The sequence below is a fragment of the Pogona vitticeps genome, chromosome 4 (genome assembly GCF_051106095.1).
Source record: "Pogona vitticeps strain Pit_001003342236 chromosome 4, PviZW2.1, whole genome shotgun sequence".
NCBI classification, from domain to species: Eukaryota; Metazoa; Chordata; class Lepidosauria; order Squamata; family Agamidae; genus Pogona; species Pogona vitticeps.
In genome coordinates, this window is record NC_135786.1 from 4769839 (window position 1) to 4787969 (window position 18131).

Below are 18131 nucleotides of genomic sequence, written 5' to 3' on the forward strand. Positions count from 1 at the left end.
GGAAGCGGTAAGGTGGTGGTTTTAAAGTTACGTCTGGGGTACGACTGACTGACCAGTCAGAGAAATTGTTTGCATTTTGCACTGTTAGGGCATGTTCCTCTGTGAACAATTTCCCAGCAAGACAATATGCACAGGAGATCACAAACCGGTCCAGCCCTGCTCTGGGCCCAAGCTGGATCTTTTTGGTCCACTGGCTGGGTTGCTTTTTTGGAGGGCTGGACAAATTCCTGCAGGATCATTTTAAGAGACATCTCTCCCAGCAAAGCAACGCTTTCTCGTGTGACCCGTGGTGATGCTTTCTCAGTGATCACCCCCTAAAGTCACTTTTTAAGCCCCTAAGTCCCATTGCCAGAGTCTTCCAGGCTAAAAACCAATCGAGTTTCTTAGAAGAATCATCAGGCAGGCAAACACAAGTCCCCCCCCCCAATACACAATTGAAGCTGTTCCTCTAACTGAAGGCACACAGAGGATTGATTCTAAGATACATGCCATTTCCCCTATTCCCCTGCTCAGTTTTCGACATATCAGGTCATATTTCATTTATTTCAATAACGTCTTATCATACGAGTTCACTTTTGGCTGGACATAGCCAACCTTTTCCATGTAAACCCATCAAAATAAGATTCCGGGGGGGGGGGGGTTAAAAGTTCATAACTGTTTCTTCAGATTGATGTTCTGGCCTCTTCTGCTATCCTGTCAGGATGAGACAGTAGCAAAGGAGATGCAGACGCGTTTCAAGTAGGGCGATTTGCCGACTCCTGTTCCTGAGAGCCTGCTTTGCTGGCCACAGCCATGGCATGTTCTTTTCTCAGAAAAAGGTAAAAAAGGAAAACAGCCGTGATAATCTTCTCCACGGTGATTCCGATCCATAAACCAGCAATCAGAGAGAGACCTGCAAAAGATGGGGGGGGGGGGAGGAGAGAAAGTAGAACTGCTGTTGAAAAGGAATATATTCAAAGTTCACAAGACATAAAGCTCCTTTGTTGTTATTTATTCGTTTAGTCGTGTCCAATTCTTTGTGACCCAATGGAGGGCAGCAACCAAAGTCATTTCTGTACCTACAGTGGAGTTCCTATCATAAAACCTAATTACTTTGGTTTAGCCTTAATGGGAAAAGGGACGTGGTGGTGCTGTGGGTTAAACCGCAGAAGCCTCTGTCCTGCAAGGTCAGAAGAACAGCCGTTGTAAGATCGAATCAACGCGACGGAGTGAGCTCCCGTCGCTCGTCGCAGTTCCTGCCAACCTAGTCATTCAGAACCATGTAAAAATGTGAGTCAATAAATAGGTACCACCTTGGTGGGAAGGTCACAGCATTCCGTGTCTAGTGCTGGTCACATGACCACAGAAACTCTACGCACAAACGCTGGCTCTATGGCTTGGAGATGGGGATGAGCACCATGCCCTAGAGTCGGACACGACTGGACTAAATGTCAAGGGGAACCTTTACCTTTACCTAGCCTTGATAGGGGGTCTTTACTTCTCAGTTTGATCCACATGCAAAACCCTGCATCTTGTCCATTAGTCCAAACTTAATAGGTCTCAACCAGCGCTTTGAAACAGCCTTGCAAACAAACAAGACCAGGAACGGTTGTTGTGGGTTTTTCGGGCTTCTTGGCCGTGTTCTGAAGGTGGTTTTTCCTAAAGTTTCGCCAGTCTCTGTGGCCGGCATCTTCAGAGGACAGCAAACCCACAACAACCATTAGATCCCGGCCGTGAAAGCCTTCGCGAATACAAGACCAGGAACCCTTGGAGGGATGTTCTCAGTAAAATTGATCCCGGTCAGCCATTTGGCTGTACCAGCGGACGTCTTTGAACGCACAGGACGGCGTGGCAGCCATCCAAATGGGAGGTACAGCAGGACGCCTGTATTTGCAGGGGATCTGTTCGAAAGACTCCCCACAGATGCTGAAAAACGTAGATGATAGCAAACGCTATGTACATAGCATGGTCTCTGGCTCCCTTTAGAGGCCAGTTCTACTAACTTCATCTTTAGAAACATATTTTTCTTTTAATATTTTCAGATGGTGAGTAAGAGACTCCATGGCTAGTGATCCTCAGAATAGGAGGGTCCTGCTGTATCACCCTAAGGAGTCAAACACTTCACTGTGCCACCTGTATGATCTTGGCAACCAGCTTCATGGATGAATTCAGGAGAAACCCGTGTGTGTGTTTAGTTGTTTAGTCGTGTCCGACTCTTCATGACCCCACGGACCAGAGCACGCCAGGCCCTCCTATCTTCCACTGCCTCCCAGAGTTGTGTCAAATTCATGTTGGTTGCTTTGCAGACACTGTCCAGCCATCTCATCCTCGGTCGTCCCCTTCTCCTCTTGCCGTCACACCTTCCTAACATCAAGGTTTTTTCTTTACAGCATCGGACTTTCCTTTCACTTCTAGGCGCGTCCGCACCTGAGCATCCTTTCGGCTTTGTCCAAACCACTTCATTAGCTCTGGAGCTACTTGTACTTGTCCTCCGCTCTTCCTCAGTAGCATGTTGGACGCCTTCCGACCTGAGGGTCCCATCTTCCAGCGTCATATCTTTTATCCTTTTGTTTCTGATCATGGGGCGTTCTTGGCAAAGATACTGGAGTGGCTTGCCATTTCCTACTCCAGGTGGATTGCGTTTAGTCGGAACTCTCCACTATGTCCTGTCCGTCTTGGGTGTCCCTGCACGGCATAGCCCATAGCTTCTCTGAGTTACTCAAGCCCTTCGCCACAACAAGGCAGCAATCCATGAAACCCACAAGCTGTGAAACTGAATAGCCAGAGGCAACATCGCCCCACCAAGTACTGGGGGTGGGTGGGGGCCGCCCCCTATTCTCTGCCCGGCCTTCCGACTGACCAGGCAAAGGTCTGCCCTGTTTGGATGAAGTGGTAGCCGCAGCTGGTCTATAACTGAAACAAGAAAGTGAGTTTAGAGCTGAAATAGCTTCCGCGGGTTTAGATGGAAAAGGGGTCTCTTCTGGGTATTGATGGCCCTGGAACTTTACCACCACCTTCATGGCAATGTTAAATACAATGAGGGACAGGTCGGAGGCCTGAACAAGCCCCCCAAATGCCAGGGGCCAAAGAGGAGCCCCCCAGCGATTACCCTCCTGGGTCTGCCCTTCTAGGAAAGTCTGAAATCGCTGTGCCTCCAGGTCCCATCCCAGACATTCTACAGCCTTTTATCGTTTGTAAAAGTAACTTCAGATCCTGAAGCTGAGGCTCCAATACTTTGGCCATCTCATGAGAAGAGAAGACTCCCCGGAAAAGACGCTGATGTTGGGAAAGGGTGAAGGTAAGAGGAGAAGGGGACCACAGAGGACGAGATGGCTGGACAGGGTCATCGAAGCGACCAAGCTGAATTTGACCCAACTCCGGGAGGCAGTGGAAGACAGGAGGGCCTGGCGTGCTCTGGTCCATGGGGTCACAAAGAGTCGGGCACGACTAAACGAAACGAAACGAAAAGTAACTTCCCTTATTTTTTTGGTGGTTGGAAGAGACACAGAAAAAAAATGCAGTACTTTTGGAAGCAGGTACAAAATTGTCTTGGAATGAAACAAGAAGAGGGGAGGTTTTTTCCCAATATTTCTTCAATGGAACAAACGGTGCTCGGGGTCCCTCTTGTGATGCATGTTAGGTAATGCCGGTTCAGCGTCTCCCTGGCTGCTCAGTGCTTATGTTTTCCGCCGTCCTTTCTAGGAGCTTCAGGCATTTTTATGATTGACATCCCCAGCATTGATTGCGTTTCTCTGCTTTTTGCGGCGACGGCGGTTTAATATCTCCTGCTAGTTTGATTCTGATTTTTATCTCACATTTTATCGTGGCGGCCTGTTAGCACGCTGATCTTTGGGCGTTGTTAGTTTGGTTCTCTGCCGGGCCTGTCCCTGTTTTATTGGATGGTTTAAAATTTTATGAATCGTTCGGTAATTCGGTTCAGCATTTTGTAACTTGCTCTGGGCAATGTTGATACAGTGGAAGGGAAGGCAGCTGTACTACTTTTACAAATAGCTGCTTCTTTTAATACAAGATGCTTTGTAAGGTTGGAAAGGTTTTTAGGGTTACTCTGGAAATGCTTCTTTAATATTTACTTTCTCCCCCTCAACCCTATTTCTGCAGTTTTTATAACTGTGATCTCCGAGAGCAAAATAATCAAGAGTAAAACTGTTTCTTGGACCTGGTTTTTAAAAGACACATACAGAGGAAGCCCAGTTCTGCGGAATTACACTCACCTAAACAATGTCGGAGGCGTGTGTGCTTCTCAAAAATTAAAAAAAGGGGGCTGGGATGCCCAAAGGTTTGGGAATGATGCTGTTTATAAGTGCATTGCCAGAAAGATGAGTAAGTGGGTCCTTGATCAAATCAAGCCTGAACTGACTCTGGAGGCAAAAATATTGACCTTCCGGCTGTCCTACTTTGGGCACCTCCTGAGAAGGCAGGATTCTCTGGACAAGACGATAATGTTGGGAAAGGTGGAAGGCAGCAGGAGAAGAGGAAGACCCAATACAAGATGGGCTGACTCCCTAAAGGAAGCCACACACCCAAGTTTCCAAGAGCTGAGCAGGGCAAATTAGGGCAGTATATCATGGAGGTCACTCATTCATAGGGGGCTTTTGTATATGTAGGACAGCGCATAACAGCAGCATGTTTTCTGTAGTACTGTATTCTTCACAGCATCAGTGAATAGCAGATTTATTTCCTATTTGTTGCTATTCTAGTGCATAGAGCCAACGCTTTTAATAAGCGTTCTGAAACGAGCCCAGATTTTCTTTCCTGGCTAGTCGCAGCCTTTTCACATTCTCATCTGTACACGATGTTGCCTCCATACCTTTGACACAGCGCACATCACTGTGGGCTTGCTTACTTGCGCTGGCTCTCATTCCCCATTCTGGGGCCTGCCAGTTTAGAGGTGACCTTTTGGTGGAGCCAGAAATGGAGTGTCTGCTCTGAATTCGTCTGACTCTGGATTATGACTCTTGAGTTATGATTTCCCATGTGCAAATAGGATCAGATTAATTCCTTTAGCGAAAACAAGCCAAATCCTATTTTCCTGGCTGAAAACAGATTTGAGAGGGAAACCAGACTCTCAGTTTACTTTCTGGTGCATCCGTTACACAGGTGCAAGCTTGCTATGGGGCAATGGATGCTGGGAAAGGTGGAATTATGTCAATTCCTGAGCAGAAATTGCTTTCAGGGGAGGAGTTTGACAAGGCAGGGCTAGCAAAGAATTCCTGTTTTCCAAAAACATTGATGATTCACAGAATCATGGAGTTGGGAGGGGCCTCAAAGACCATCGTCCAACACCCCCCCCCCCCCGCTCAAGGCAGGGATCCAAATCCAAGCAGAACTGATGGATGGTTGCCCAGTTTTCTCTTCCACGCCTCCAGCGCTGGTCTGCTCAGCACCTCCAGAGGTCATGGGTTTTATTGTCGTACTGCTCTAACAGTTAAGATGTTTTTCCTGATATCCAACCAAAATCTGGCTTCTTGTAACTTGTTGCGTGCCCTGCACTCTGGGATGATAGAGAACAGATCCTGCTCCTCCTCTGTAGGACAGCCTTTCAAGTATTCGAAAAGCACTATCCTGTCACCCCTCTGTTTTCTTTTCTCAAGGTTAAACATTGGCCAGTTCTTTCAGTCTTTCTTCATAGGATTTTGTTTTCAGGGAGGAAAGACTGGAAGGACTTGTAACCTGTCCAATAAACTACCTCATCAGACCCCCTCTTCCTTCGAAGGATGTTGGCACCTTGTCTCTCATCTGTTACAGGCTAGAATATTTCCCAGCCGTTTCTGCCATTATTTGGGACAGAAGGCAAGACTCTTTTCCGTGAAGACCACATGCCCCCCCCGCCGAAGAGCCTCTTCGGTCAAGAGGGAGGAAGGCAAAGGTTGCCTGCGATCCGTAGACTCCCTTAGGATCTGCTCCCAAGAACAACCTCACCTGCGCATCTCCAGTGCCGAAAAAGAAACCAGGCAACCTTCATTGAGGGCAGAGTGGGGACCTGCCGCCACCCCCCCCCCGAATAATGGTGGTGGGACTCCACATTCACCTGTTTCAGACTCAGGAGCACTCTCATTACCTTCAGCCTGCGGCTGGATTATCAGGGTCACGGTTTCGTTGACGGGCGGCTGAGAATTATGGGCAACCAGGCAGGTAAACACCGACAGGTTCCTCTCCTCGGTCGCTTTCACCTCCAAGGTGTTCCTGAGGGAGGACGTCCCGTCCCAGTTCTGGGTCACGGCCTCCACCGTCGCCGTCTCGCTCTTGGTGTTGTTCTCCAGCCAGATCAAGGTGGCGTCACTTGGATAGAAACTTTCCACGCTGCAGGTGAAAGACACGGTGCCGTTGAGCGGCACGGGAGAAGAGGGACTGGTCTCCACTCGGACGCTGGGGGGAACTGTACAAAGCAAACACAAGAAACCGGCGTCTATCAGACATTAATATTTGGTTAAGGGAAATCTCTCTTGCGTTCTCAGAGGGCCAGAACTGAATTCCACTGCCTCGGTTTTAGTTTGTGGCATAAGTGAAATGGCCAAGTTTTGATCAAAGCCAAATGCTTATCAACTCAAATATGGTGGCTACGAGCCATTTCCTGAACCTCCTTTGTTGCCTGAACTTATTTATTGCATACTATATAATGGGCCTTTTCCCCCGCCCCCAGAACGGAAACCCAAAGCCAGGTTATTGAGTTTCACCAGGACTGGACTGTTTTCTGTCTTTTAAAAAAAAAAGCCAGTGTGGTGTAGCGGTTGAGAGTGTTGGACCACATCACCTCCTCTTTTCCTTCCCATCCTTCTCCATGCTTCATCCAGAACATTTCCCAGCCCACAACACGCATGGCATGCCTTGTACCTCTTAGGACCTCGCCAAGGCTAAAACTCTGCTCCAGGGGGCTCGGTAAGGTGTTGTGAGTGATCCGGCAGACGAGCTGCGACTTCACGTCGTCTTTGGTGAGCCGCACGTCCACGGTGCTCCAGACCTGGTAGGAGATGCTCTCGCCTTCCGGCAGGACCTTGGTCTGCGAGGGTTGGATTGCCCTTCCGTCCTTCATCCAGGTGAGCGTGATGTCTCGGGGGGAGAATCCGTCCGAGGTGCAGTTGAAGGTCACCACGGCCCCTGACTCCACTCTGCCTGTGGGGCCGCTGATGGAAGGTGGGGATGGTGTAGCTGCAGGAGAGAGAAAAAAGGAGTGATGGCTAAGCCTTGCAGGGACAAGAAAGCCCAACTTGGAAATGTTCCTTTTTTGGAGTACCACTTTCAGCACCTGCAGCCAACTTTGTTATGAATAGCAAGTACCCTAGAGGCCATTTCCTATCAAAGATTGTTGTCTATGTTTAGATGGGCGGCATATAAATACAGTAAATAAATAAATAAAAGGGCTTCCTAGCAGATGAATGGAACAGTCGGTGAGACTTGAAAAGGGAGAAGAGGGCCCAAAAGGGAAGGGATGAATGTTAAGAAAAGGGAAGGAAGGGAAGCAGAAAGTGCACCATGGAAAGGAATGGGGAGAGAAGGGAAAGGTAATATGTTGAAAAAATAATGGTTCACATTTAACAGTTATGATCACTCTGAAACACTCCTTTGTCATTAATACAGGACAGCTCCAAATGCAGAGAAATTTATCAGCCCTCTCTTGGTGGGTGGAGGGGCCTCATTTGGTTGGGTTGCTTCAAAGGCCCCAAAACACATCCGTGAGGACCAGAAAAAATTCTGTGTAAAAACCAGCACAGGAGTCTTAACTCTGAGCTACAAGACAAAGTAACAGAAACGGACAAGATTTCTCTGGGTCCTTAAGGGGATGATACCTGCCCTAACCATCAGGAGCAACACTGAAATGTCAAAATGAGTTAGTGCCATTTCAGTCTCTTCCCTCTCCCCCCCCCGCCACCCCTGCCATCCATCAGGAGAGAATGATGGATATTTTATGTGGCCTCCTTCGAAGTGAATGTCCAGGTAGATACTGGTTCGTGCAGCAGGCAGGGAAGGAGCGTAGAGAAGAAATTAAACTTTTGGGTTGCATCAAGCACCAGCCTATGAGACAGAAGGCTTCACTGCAGAGCCCAGGTGGGACCCAGGTAGCCCATAAGACACATATGGCTACTTGCCTGGGTAGCCTTTGGCTGCCATGTGTTGAAACTGGAGGCGGGGAAAAAGGAGGATGGAAAAGCTTGCTGCCAATTAGCAAAGCAAAGTGTGCTGCTTATATCCTGCCCTTAGCACTTAAAGCACTTTCTGGGCAGTTTATGATTTAATTATGGCGGCTACACATTGCTCTCAACCCCCCCCACACACACACACACACCAGTTGAATACCCAACTCCGGGAGGCAGTGGAAGGCAGGAGGCCCTGGCGTGCTCTGGTCCATGGGGTCACGAAGAGCCGGACACGACTTAATGACTAAACAACAGCAAAAATCCCAACAATTTCACAACAATGTGAAAGAGATCTAGGTAGAAAGGGGCAAGACAGGACCAAGGTCAAGCCTGACTTACTCCCGCTCCTGATGCCTCATCAACGAGACTGCAACTCTTTTGTATACAGTTTAAGAAAGAAAAGATGGCAGATCGTGGATGTCAAAGGAGACCCATATTGAGAGACCTAAAAAAGCCCATGTCGGGAGGTGATGGTGCAGATATTTTCCTCTTGAGAGCCTGGATCCATAAAGCTGGTCAGACTGGTAGGGTTCCCACATCAGCACCCCCCATCCCCTGAGATTTCAACCCCAAATCCTGAGATCCGAGAGCAGGCTGACCACTCAACCAAAGACCTGGGCAAGAATTTGAACGCTCACCAAGAAGTCCTGAGAGCAGCAGCAGCAGCAGCAGGCCCTCGAAGGGAAGCGAGAAGCCACAGAAAGGGCTCAAGGCAGCCATCGGGAAGTAAGGCAGGACGCTCGTCTGTGGTGGTTCTTCTTACTCATCTCTGTTTCTTAATCAGATCTTCTCTCTTCCTCCTTCTCAAGCGGAAAAGAAAAATGGTTTTCATTTCCTGCCTGCTTACCCGTTTCCACTTACCTTCTTTCTCTGGCTGCTTAACTGAGGTCGGTCTCTCTGGAAAAAGTAAGGAGACGGGAAATCTTCCATTTTCTTTGTAGGATCTCTCTACATGCTTCAGATGGGAGCCAGCAGAGGGCCAGGAAGGCAACGCTATGCTAATTCCCTAAAAACTTTATCAGCATCACACTGAGCTAGGAGATGTGGCTTTTTTTGGACTCCTATGATCCATTCCAAAGTTTTGAATTTTTGATTAAAATCCTCTAGCTGCAAAGCAGAAGTGCATAGATTCACAGAGCAGAAACAGCTTCTTGTTTCCTGGAGTAGACCATCCCCTCTTCTCATTAACTGGCACTTACAGTCTCAATAACTTGCTCTGAAGCACCAGCAATAGAAAGAATAGAAACATTTCGTGACTTGCTGTTGTGAACAGATCAGACGTCAAACTGACAAAGACGGCTGCCTTCAGCAACAGACTAAAGAGAGGGGAAGGAAGCAATATCAACCGAGAGGCAGGACTCTCTTTGACTTCAGAGGCAAGGAAGGAATGATGGCTTACCCTGGGATAGATTGCCAGTCACCCAAGCCCAGAAAGGTCCCTTCCAGTCAAACAAAAGGCAGACTGCATGCAGGATTGTAAAAACTCCAACAGAAACCCCCAGCCAGCTCAGGGGGTTCTGCGAGCTGGAGTCCTCAATGTACTATTCCTTGGCCCTGATGTTACACTGCATAGTGTCAAGCCAGCGGCGTCTCCTTTTCTGAGATACGGGGCCAAAGCATGAGTTCACAAGGTGGGCTTATGTGTTCCCATAAACATGGAACAAGCTGTAGTTGGGGGAAGGAACGGCTTGTGGGGCAAGTGACTACGGAACCGGCACAAGGGAGACAAAGAAAAATGGGCCCAGAATCTGCTGAACCAGTTAATATAGCAACTCGCAGGGATGGGGACCCAGGTCATTGGACTGGCTGTCAAATCAGATTTAAGTTGAACTGGTGACTCAACTCGGGGCTTCTTCCCCCCCCCCCAATGATTCGGACTCAACTCATGACTTTGAACCCACCCACTTCCTCTTTTTTTTCCCTGGAGAAAAGCCTTGTTTTTAATAGGGACTCAGGACTTGGTACCAAAGACGTGGATTTGGAACCAAAGACTTAAACCCAAGGACTTGCCAACATCCCTGGTCACTCAAAAGAAGACAAAAAATATCACTTTTTGTCCAGCTGCGCAGATGTTAAAATCTTCTCCGCTGCTACAGTGGTCGCAACCATTTCTGTTAAGTCCACATCTCATGTTTGTGTGTTTGTTTAAAATATATTGTCTTACCAGGAGCACACACGACACATGGGAGATTTCCGTGGCTCCTTCGCTCCCCCTGGGGGCTCCTACCCTCCCCCTTGCCACTTCTGCCCGGATTCCTGCAACAAGAAAGTTCGTGGAGTGCTGTGCTGGTGCTCCACTCCCTGTGCTGGTCAAAGTAGCACAGCAGGCTGAAACACCGATGCTCTCTCCTCTCCCTCCTGCCTCTAGTGAGACAGCACTGCACAGAGAAACATCTGCTTGGACATGTACTAAGAGAGACCATCACATGCTTCTTAACTTTGCAGTTCCCAGAAGGTCTATAAACGATCCTGGGCAAAACCTAAGACTGTGGCATCCACTGAGGAATCCCTCTCGATCATCTGCATAACCTCAATCTTCCATTATAGTTCAGCATGGCCGTGCAGAGTGCAACAGTTTAACCTCAAGCTTAATTCCCCTTTACTTTTGTAACATTTGGACTGAAGAGGAGTATTGGTGATCTCTAAAGCTTGCACACTTTTCTGTGCCTTTTTACTGGGCCAAAATGGAGGAATCACCCGGATAAGGATTGTGAATGTGATTCAGGTCTCCCTTTTGTCAGGTGCCTGCTGTGCTGCAAGGTCAGAAGTCCTGCCATCACATGACGGAGGGAGCTCCCGTCACTTGTCCCAGCTCCTGCCAACTTAGCTGTTCGAAAGCATGTAAAAATGCGAGTTGATAAATAGGTACCACCTCAGTGGGAAGGTCACGGCATTCCGTGTCTAGTCGTGCTGGCCATGTGACCACGGAAGATTGTCTACAGACAAACGCTGGCTCTACGGCTTGGAGACGGGAATGAGCACCGCCCCCTAGAGTCGGACACGACTGGACGAAATGCCAAGGGGAACCTTTAACTTTACCTAGCCTTAATAGGGGGTCTTTACTTCTCAATTTGATTCACATGCAAAACCCTGCACATTGTCCATTAGTCTAAACTTAATAGGGCTCAACCAGTGCTTTGAAACAGCCTTGCAAACAAGACCAGGAACCCTTGTGGGGATATTCTCGGTAAAATTGATCCCAGTCAGCCGTTTGGCTGTAGCATTCTGGACCGGCGGACATCTTTGAACGCACAGGACTGCGTGGCAGCCATCCGAATGGCAGGTACAGCAGGACGACACCTGTATCTGGAGGGGATCTGTTCGAAACACTCCCCACGGATGCTGAAAACCGTAGATGATAGCAAACGCTATGTACATAGCATGGTCTCTAGCTCCCTTTAGAGGCCAGTTCTAATAACTTCATCTTTAGAAACTTATTTTTCTTTTAATATTTTCAGACGGTGAGTAAGAGAATCCACCGCGTCCTAGAGTCGGACATGACTGGACGAAATGTCAAGGGGAGCTTTTATCTTTACACACTGTCAAAAGACTCAGGAAATGTTAAAATGTTAACATGGAAAAGTTAACACAGTGAACAGTAGTTTCATGATGTCTGAAGCCAGACAGCTAGCCAGCCTCCACTTCTCATTGTCACTTCCTCTTTTTGCTTAGCTGGCTGAACGCAGGCTACGAGGCAGTAGGAACACAGAATCTCCAGATGCTCAAGTAAACTCGGGGCCACATCTCCTGCCTCCACCTCAACCCGATGGGCTTATTTTAAGGCGCCATGGGACTTTCGGATGTTTCAATTGCATCACCAACTCAGACAGTCTTCCACAGCTGCTTGGGGGTCCTGTTCTTCATACTGGTGAATCAGTGTGCAAATAGAATTACAGGTGAGTACAAACGACACAGTACGGCAGGAACTTTTCGGTAAGGTTGAATAAATTAGCTCTGCTATGCCGCTTCTGAAATACACAGGATTCTTTCTACTGAACATGCTCCAGCTTCCTGAGATTCTCCTGGGCTCGAATATTCCTCCTCAACTCAGATCTTATTTTCTCCCCTAAAATGTTTATTCTTTCTAGCTCCGCAGACCGGAAGTTACCCTCGTGCTTGCTCATGCTTCTGACTTATTTCTCAGTTGTCCGCTCTGCAAGCAGAAACAGAGGGCAACAAGAACCAAGACACTGAGTGAGGAAGTCTTTCACATCTGGGACATGATTTCTAAGCTTAAGGCCTAAAGATCAATCACAAAACAAAGCAAGCTAATCTACCAACTGAGGGAGGTGAAATAAACTCTTACTGTGACACTGACATGCAAGCAACTCTTTAAGGCAGTGGCCCCCAACCTTGGGCCTCCAGATGTTCTTGGACTACATCTCCCAGAAACCTTCACCACTACCTCTGCTGGCCAGAATTTCTGGTAGTTGAAGTCCAAGAACATCTGGAGGCCCAAGGTTGGGGGCCACTGCTTTAAGGAACTCCTTGGCTAAGTGCTCTAGAGTTTCTCTAAGTTCTCCAGAAAAATGTAACTTTTTGAAAATGAAAGTGACTGCTTTTGGTAAAAGGTGATCTACATGCCCTTGGATGATTTTGTCCCGCAGACCAGATCTTTTTGTTATCCTGATGTCCAGCTTGCAGCCATCCTCTCTTGCGGGGTTCAATGGCTGTCTTGTTGGAATGATATTCGACTACTTTTATCCAAAGGGTGGTTTATGGATGGTATCCGCTCGGAAACATTTCTGAGCCAAGCTTGTTCCTGCTGGGGGGAATTATTAAATCTTAACTTCCCAGCTGGAAAATATAGTGTTGTTTTTTTAAAGTCTTGGGCCTTTTTTAAAGTCAGTGTGGACACACTTCCTCACAGTGCATGTCCACACTGAAGTCGGAGGGTTTACTACCGTTCTCTGTAGTGAATGGTTCTGCCTTAAACTCTAAACAAAACGTCTCCACTTCGCCTTCATTGACAAAGGAGCTTGAATGTAAGCTGATTGGGCTCTGGTTAATGCCCAAAGTGCAAGTTACTTTTTTTGTGTTTCATAAGGCCTTTTGTATTTATTTATTTATTTATTTATTTATTTATTTATTTATTTATTTATTTATTTATTTATTTATTTATTTATTTATTTATATCCCGCCTATCTGGTCAATATGAAGAGGACTCTCCGCACATCAGAAAAGCGAGATAGCAGGGAGAGCTTCTTTTTTGATGGACTTTTTATGCTTAATCTGAAATTTCATTAAAGGGATGGGGGGATAACATTTGTGTGTTGTCAAGTCTTGGATTCTCATCACTCCTCATCTGAGTTACACATTATTTTATTGATTACCCTGTTTCCCCTAAAATTAGACCTAACCTGAAAACAAGCCCTAGTATGAGTTTTCAGGATGTTCATCATATAAACCCTACCCCCAAAAATAAGCCCCAGTTAAGTGAAACCCCACCCTCCACCCTTGTGCAGCAACCAGAAGATGACATGACTGTATTTGAATAAACGTTGATGGTTGTACATGAAAAAAAATCATCCCCTGAAAATAAGCCCTAATGCATTTTGAGAGGAAAAATTAATATAAGACCCTGTTTTATTTTTGGGGAAACAGGGAATTAGCATCACAGACATATGTGTCTTTACACTTTTTAAGTCCAGGTAGGGGTAGGTAGAGAGGACTGAGGGATTCCACCTCAGAACACAGTGCAAATCATGCAACTGCTTTGAAACTATTGAGGGGTGGGGTGTTATGCGGGAAAAATGGGGAAAACGAGAGAGAAAATCAAAACAGGAAGTGACTGGATGGTGACTTCCTGTTTTATTTGGTTCTGAAACCTTTAATGGCATTTACAAGTTACAACCACACAAGCAAAATAGAAAAAGTGAAATTACACAGATTTCGCAAATTAGGAGCGAGAAGCAGGGGACAATTTCAGAATTGCAGATAGGAAACCTGCAACAGCAGCAGTCAGGGCATTACATTCATCGCTGTTTTATTTTGACATCTATTTTTGAAATCACATTCAGTGATCGCGATGTGGGGATTGAACAGAATGTTTAGGTGAATGCCTAGCTATTGATCCTAGAGGTTTCAACAAAGAGAAAATGACCTTTTTTGATGGGGGGGGGAACTGGTTGTAAAAATCTCTCAAGCTCTCAGGCTTTATTGCATTTCTCCAGATTTTATCAGCATTTGCTTTGTGGTTTTGGGTCGTTTTAAGTTGTGATGCTTGTGGTCGTTTTCACAGGGAAATGCATGAGCTTCCCCACCACCACCGCCTATTTATCCAAGTGATGTATTTTTTAAACACATTTTTCATACAGTATTTGTACCCATTACCCTCCGTTGACGAAAGTGTCTTTTTGTGCCTTCTCCAAAGTTGTATGTATGTTCTGTGGGTGTGCTTGTATATCATCCCAAAAAGGATGGAGTGATGACCCAACCTGCCATTTCCAATTTCTTCCCAGTGATGGGAAACTGAACAATGTCAACAAATTTTCACTTGAAAATTCAATAAATTCATTTTGAAATGGTGGGCCATGCAAATTTGAGGGTGAGTTGCATGGTGCATGCCAGACGCACAACCAGGCATGTGTGACTAACCTGCAATGAGCACCTCGTCTCTTAGCTGCAGCTGTTTCTACAATCTCCAGTCCATATATCAAGAAAGTTACAGGGTATTGGGAGTAATATCTAGTGGCCTTGGATACGTTTGTGGAAAGGGCTGGGAAATTATGCTTCATCTGGTTGTTAAAGCGCAGGGCAAAAAGTTAGAGAGAGACACACAGAGAGAGAAAGCTCTACCTAGAGACTCGTTTTTCTTCTAAGCCAGCTTGAAAATTGAATTAGAAGGTGATTTACACACCTGAGCACTTTAGTAGCAGACTCTGTGACCAAACTCAATTGAGAAACACTGATGTGTGGCCTCATTCTGGCGAGACATTTCCCCATGCATTAGCACTACTTAATGGTTCGTCTGTGTCGCATTTGATCTCTGTTGGTTCACTGCCAGATGAAAGTGGCGACCTGAAGACGCACTCGACACGGCATATGTGAGGTCCGACGGTCAAGACTGCAAAGTCGTCCGACCTTCACATTAGAAGCATCTGTTTATACAGAAATGTTCACGGAGGATTCCGAAATGGTCCGTCATCGCCATTATAAGAAAGGAGATTCGGAATGAACCTTGAGGACAAAAATCCAGACAGCACTGGTAGTGGTGACTCCAATTTGAAGGGTGCTAAGAATCCACCCCGGGTTTTAGTTTGTGCTTTACAGGAGTGATCCAAGGGGCAGAACCTTCAATATAATATTTCCAATGTAATACCTTCAGTACCTTGAGTAGGTTCTATAAAGCATGGAGAAAACCCACAATGGATTCACAGCACCCCTGGAACTGGACTGGGGACTGGAGGCTAAATCCTATGAAGAACAACTAAAAGAACTAGGTCTGTTTAGCTTAATGAAGAGAAGACTGAGGGGAGACATGATAGCCGTCTTCCAATATCTGAAGGGTTTGTCACAAGGAAGAGGGCATTGATTTATCCTCCATGGCGCCTCAAGGATAGGACAAGACCCCATGGGTGGAAACTCGTCAGAGGGAGATCCAACCTGGAAATAAGGAGGAATGTCCTGATGGTGAGAACTATTAAGAGTGGAACAGCTTGCCTCCCGCTGTCATGGGTGCCCCATCGCTGGAGCTTTTCAAGAAAATATTGGACAGCCAGACCTCATACCCTCCCGGGTATGAGGTCTGGGATGGAATGAGGTCCTGCTTTGGTCACAGGTTTGGACTAGAAAACCTCCAAGGTCCCTTCCAACCCTACCATGATTCTATAGAGTCAGCGGCCACCACAACCTGATGCTAGAGCCATCTTGCAGTGGAAAATATTATATTGGAAAATGGTGAGCCTGTGGTTTTCCTGCATTGCCATCCCTTCTTGCTTTTCCTCTCCCACTCATCTTCCACACAGAGGCTCTGTGGCACTCTAATCCCTGGGTTATGGGCACCCACTGCCCACAGAACACAAGAGCTTTCCACCCACAAGGACATATGCCTCCTCTCCCCAGCACTTAGGGGGTGCCACAATCCTGGGAACCAGTCCGCCTCTGGCTTGCAAGCCATTCCCACTTTCTAAGAGGCTCTCACAGTTCCTTAATCTCTGTGCATGTCATCCCACAAGTGTGTTCCCCAAAAAGGGGAAGAATCAACCCACAAATTGCAAAAGGTTGCATCAGAAGTTGTCTTCCTTCTAGATACCAAGAAAGAAAGAAAGAAAGAAAGAAAGAAAGAAAGAAAGAAAGAAAGGAAGGAAGGAAGGAAGGAAGGAAGGAAGGAAGGAAGGAAGGAAGGAAGGAAGGAAACATACATCATTTCAGGCAGAGTCTGAAATCCCCCTGCTGTTCCAATTTTGAAAAAATATTTTGCCGAGAGCTACGCCAGAGGGATCATTTGTTTTTGTTTACACTGAGGGGGTGGGATTGTTTTAAAAACCAAATGCTTTCCATTTGAGTGTCTGCTGCCTTATATTCTAGCCCACCTCTTTCCTAATCGTGCCTTTGCAGAGGGCAATACAAACAGCATCCGGCATCTCATAAAACCCACCCACCCAAAACACTATCATCTCCAGCCAGATTTTATACTTGTCCAGGCTCAAACAGAATTTTTTTGGGGGGTGTATTTTTATTTGGCTGGATCCGTCAGCTAATCAGAATTGAAATCTTCTCAAGCTAATGAGAATGAATGTTCTGCTTTTTTCTGCTCCCACCTAGAAATTCGAAAGCTGTTCTCATTTGTTCAGCTCAGAATGGATCACCATTAGTCATCCTCACCCAGACATGCCGCATAGTAACAACAGGCAGATTTTCATATAATGTTTGTCCTTAAATCCTTTAATTCCAAATTCATAGCCATAGGTCTTCTTTCCGCAGTGTTCAGCTCTCTCCATTTATATGGGCCCAAACTATCTAAAAGATGCCATCTCCCTCTATGAGCCTGCCTGGGCATTAGGATCATCAGGAAAGGCATTTCTCTTGATCCCGCTACCTTCACAGGTGTGTTTGGTTGCAGCATGGGAGAGGGGCCTTCTCTGTGGCTGCTCCCAAACTCTGGAACTCCCTCCCACTGTAGACCAGCCTGGCCCCATCTTTGCAGTCCTTCCACAAGCAGGCCAAGACCTCCCTCTCCAGGCAATCTTTCCCTTCATGACTGATTGCAGTTTTTTAAAGGATTGTTGCATCTTACTGCTTTGAATGTGTTTTGGTATTGCTTCAGTTTTGTATTTATTTATTTATTTATTTATTTATTTATTTATTTATTTATTTATTTATTTATTTATTTATTTATTTATTTATTTATTTATTTATTTATTGGATTTTTACCCCGCCCCTCTAGACAATGTCTACTCGGGGCGGCTTGATACTTTTAGTATTGCATATTCATTGTTGCTAACTTAAATCCTCTTTTAATAATGCGCGTGTGTGTGTGTGTCTGTCAACAATCTATATAGAACTCCTACTTTAATCAGTAAATTACAATCAGGGTGAATTGGATGTTTGTTTAATAAGGGTGATATTTGTCTGATTCCTTTTAATACAGTGGACCCTCAACTTACAGACAGCTTCACTTACAGACTTTTTGAGTTACAGACTTCACTGGCCGCAAAATTTAGGTTCGACTTGCAGCTGGAGAATCGACCTACAGAGTGGGGAAAAAATGGAACAAAAACGGACGGTTACGGATTAATTGGTTTTCAATGCATTGTAGGTCAATGGAGACTCGACCTACAGACTTTTTGACCTGCAGCCACTGTTCCAATACGGATTAATTCCGTAAGTCGAGAATCCACTGTACTTGTAAACTTACTGGTTTTAGCTTTTAAATATTTTCGGGTCTATGACCTTATAATAAAACGTAGCTAACTATGCTTTTAAATATTGTCTTTTAATTATGTAAGCCACCTTTGGTCCTTTTTCAGGAGAAAGGCGAGGTGTTTTGAAAAGTCC

General features: G+C 46.2%; 2 protein-coding genes across 5 annotated transcripts in view; one reads left to right on the forward strand and one right to left on the reverse strand.

The window, feature by feature from the left end:
* Window positions 1-524: 524 nt before the first annotated feature.
* Window positions 525-9870, reverse strand: LOC110086032 (tyrosine-protein phosphatase non-receptor type substrate 1-like). 3 transcript variants are annotated; one of them, XM_078391959.1, is made up of 5 exons: window positions 9532-9870; window positions 8771-8932; window positions 6832-7146; window positions 6029-6376; window positions 525-892 (listed from the first exon to the last, which is right to left on the reverse strand). In XM_078391959.1, the coding sequence occupies exons 2-5, from the start codon at window positions 8850-8852 to the stop codon at window positions 735-737; spliced, it is 903 nt and encodes a 300-aa protein (XP_078248085.1). In that variant the 5' UTR covers window positions 8853-8932; window positions 9532-9870; the 3' UTR covers window positions 525-734. The 3 variants fall into 3 exon arrangements, with proteins under 3 accessions (XP_078248085.1, XP_078248087.1, XP_078248086.1); XM_078391961.1 differs by having other exon boundaries at window positions 6059-6376; window positions 9532-9865; XM_078391960.1 differs by lacking the exon at window positions 9532-9870 and having other exon boundaries at window positions 8771-9502.
* Window positions 9871-11790: 1920 nt separating this feature from the next.
* Window positions 11791-18131, forward strand: part of LOC110086036 (signal-regulatory protein beta-1) — a 30174-nt gene continuing 23833 nt past the window's right edge. The window contains exon 1 of one of the 2 annotated variants that reach the window (XM_072996663.2): window positions 11791-12028. In XM_072996663.2, coding sequence (XP_072852764.2) covers window positions 11920-12028 — 109 coding nt within the window. In that variant the 5' untranslated portion in view covers window positions 11791-11919. The remainder of the gene's footprint in view (window positions 12029-18131) is intronic. The other variant, XM_072996662.2, reaches the window with a different exon arrangement.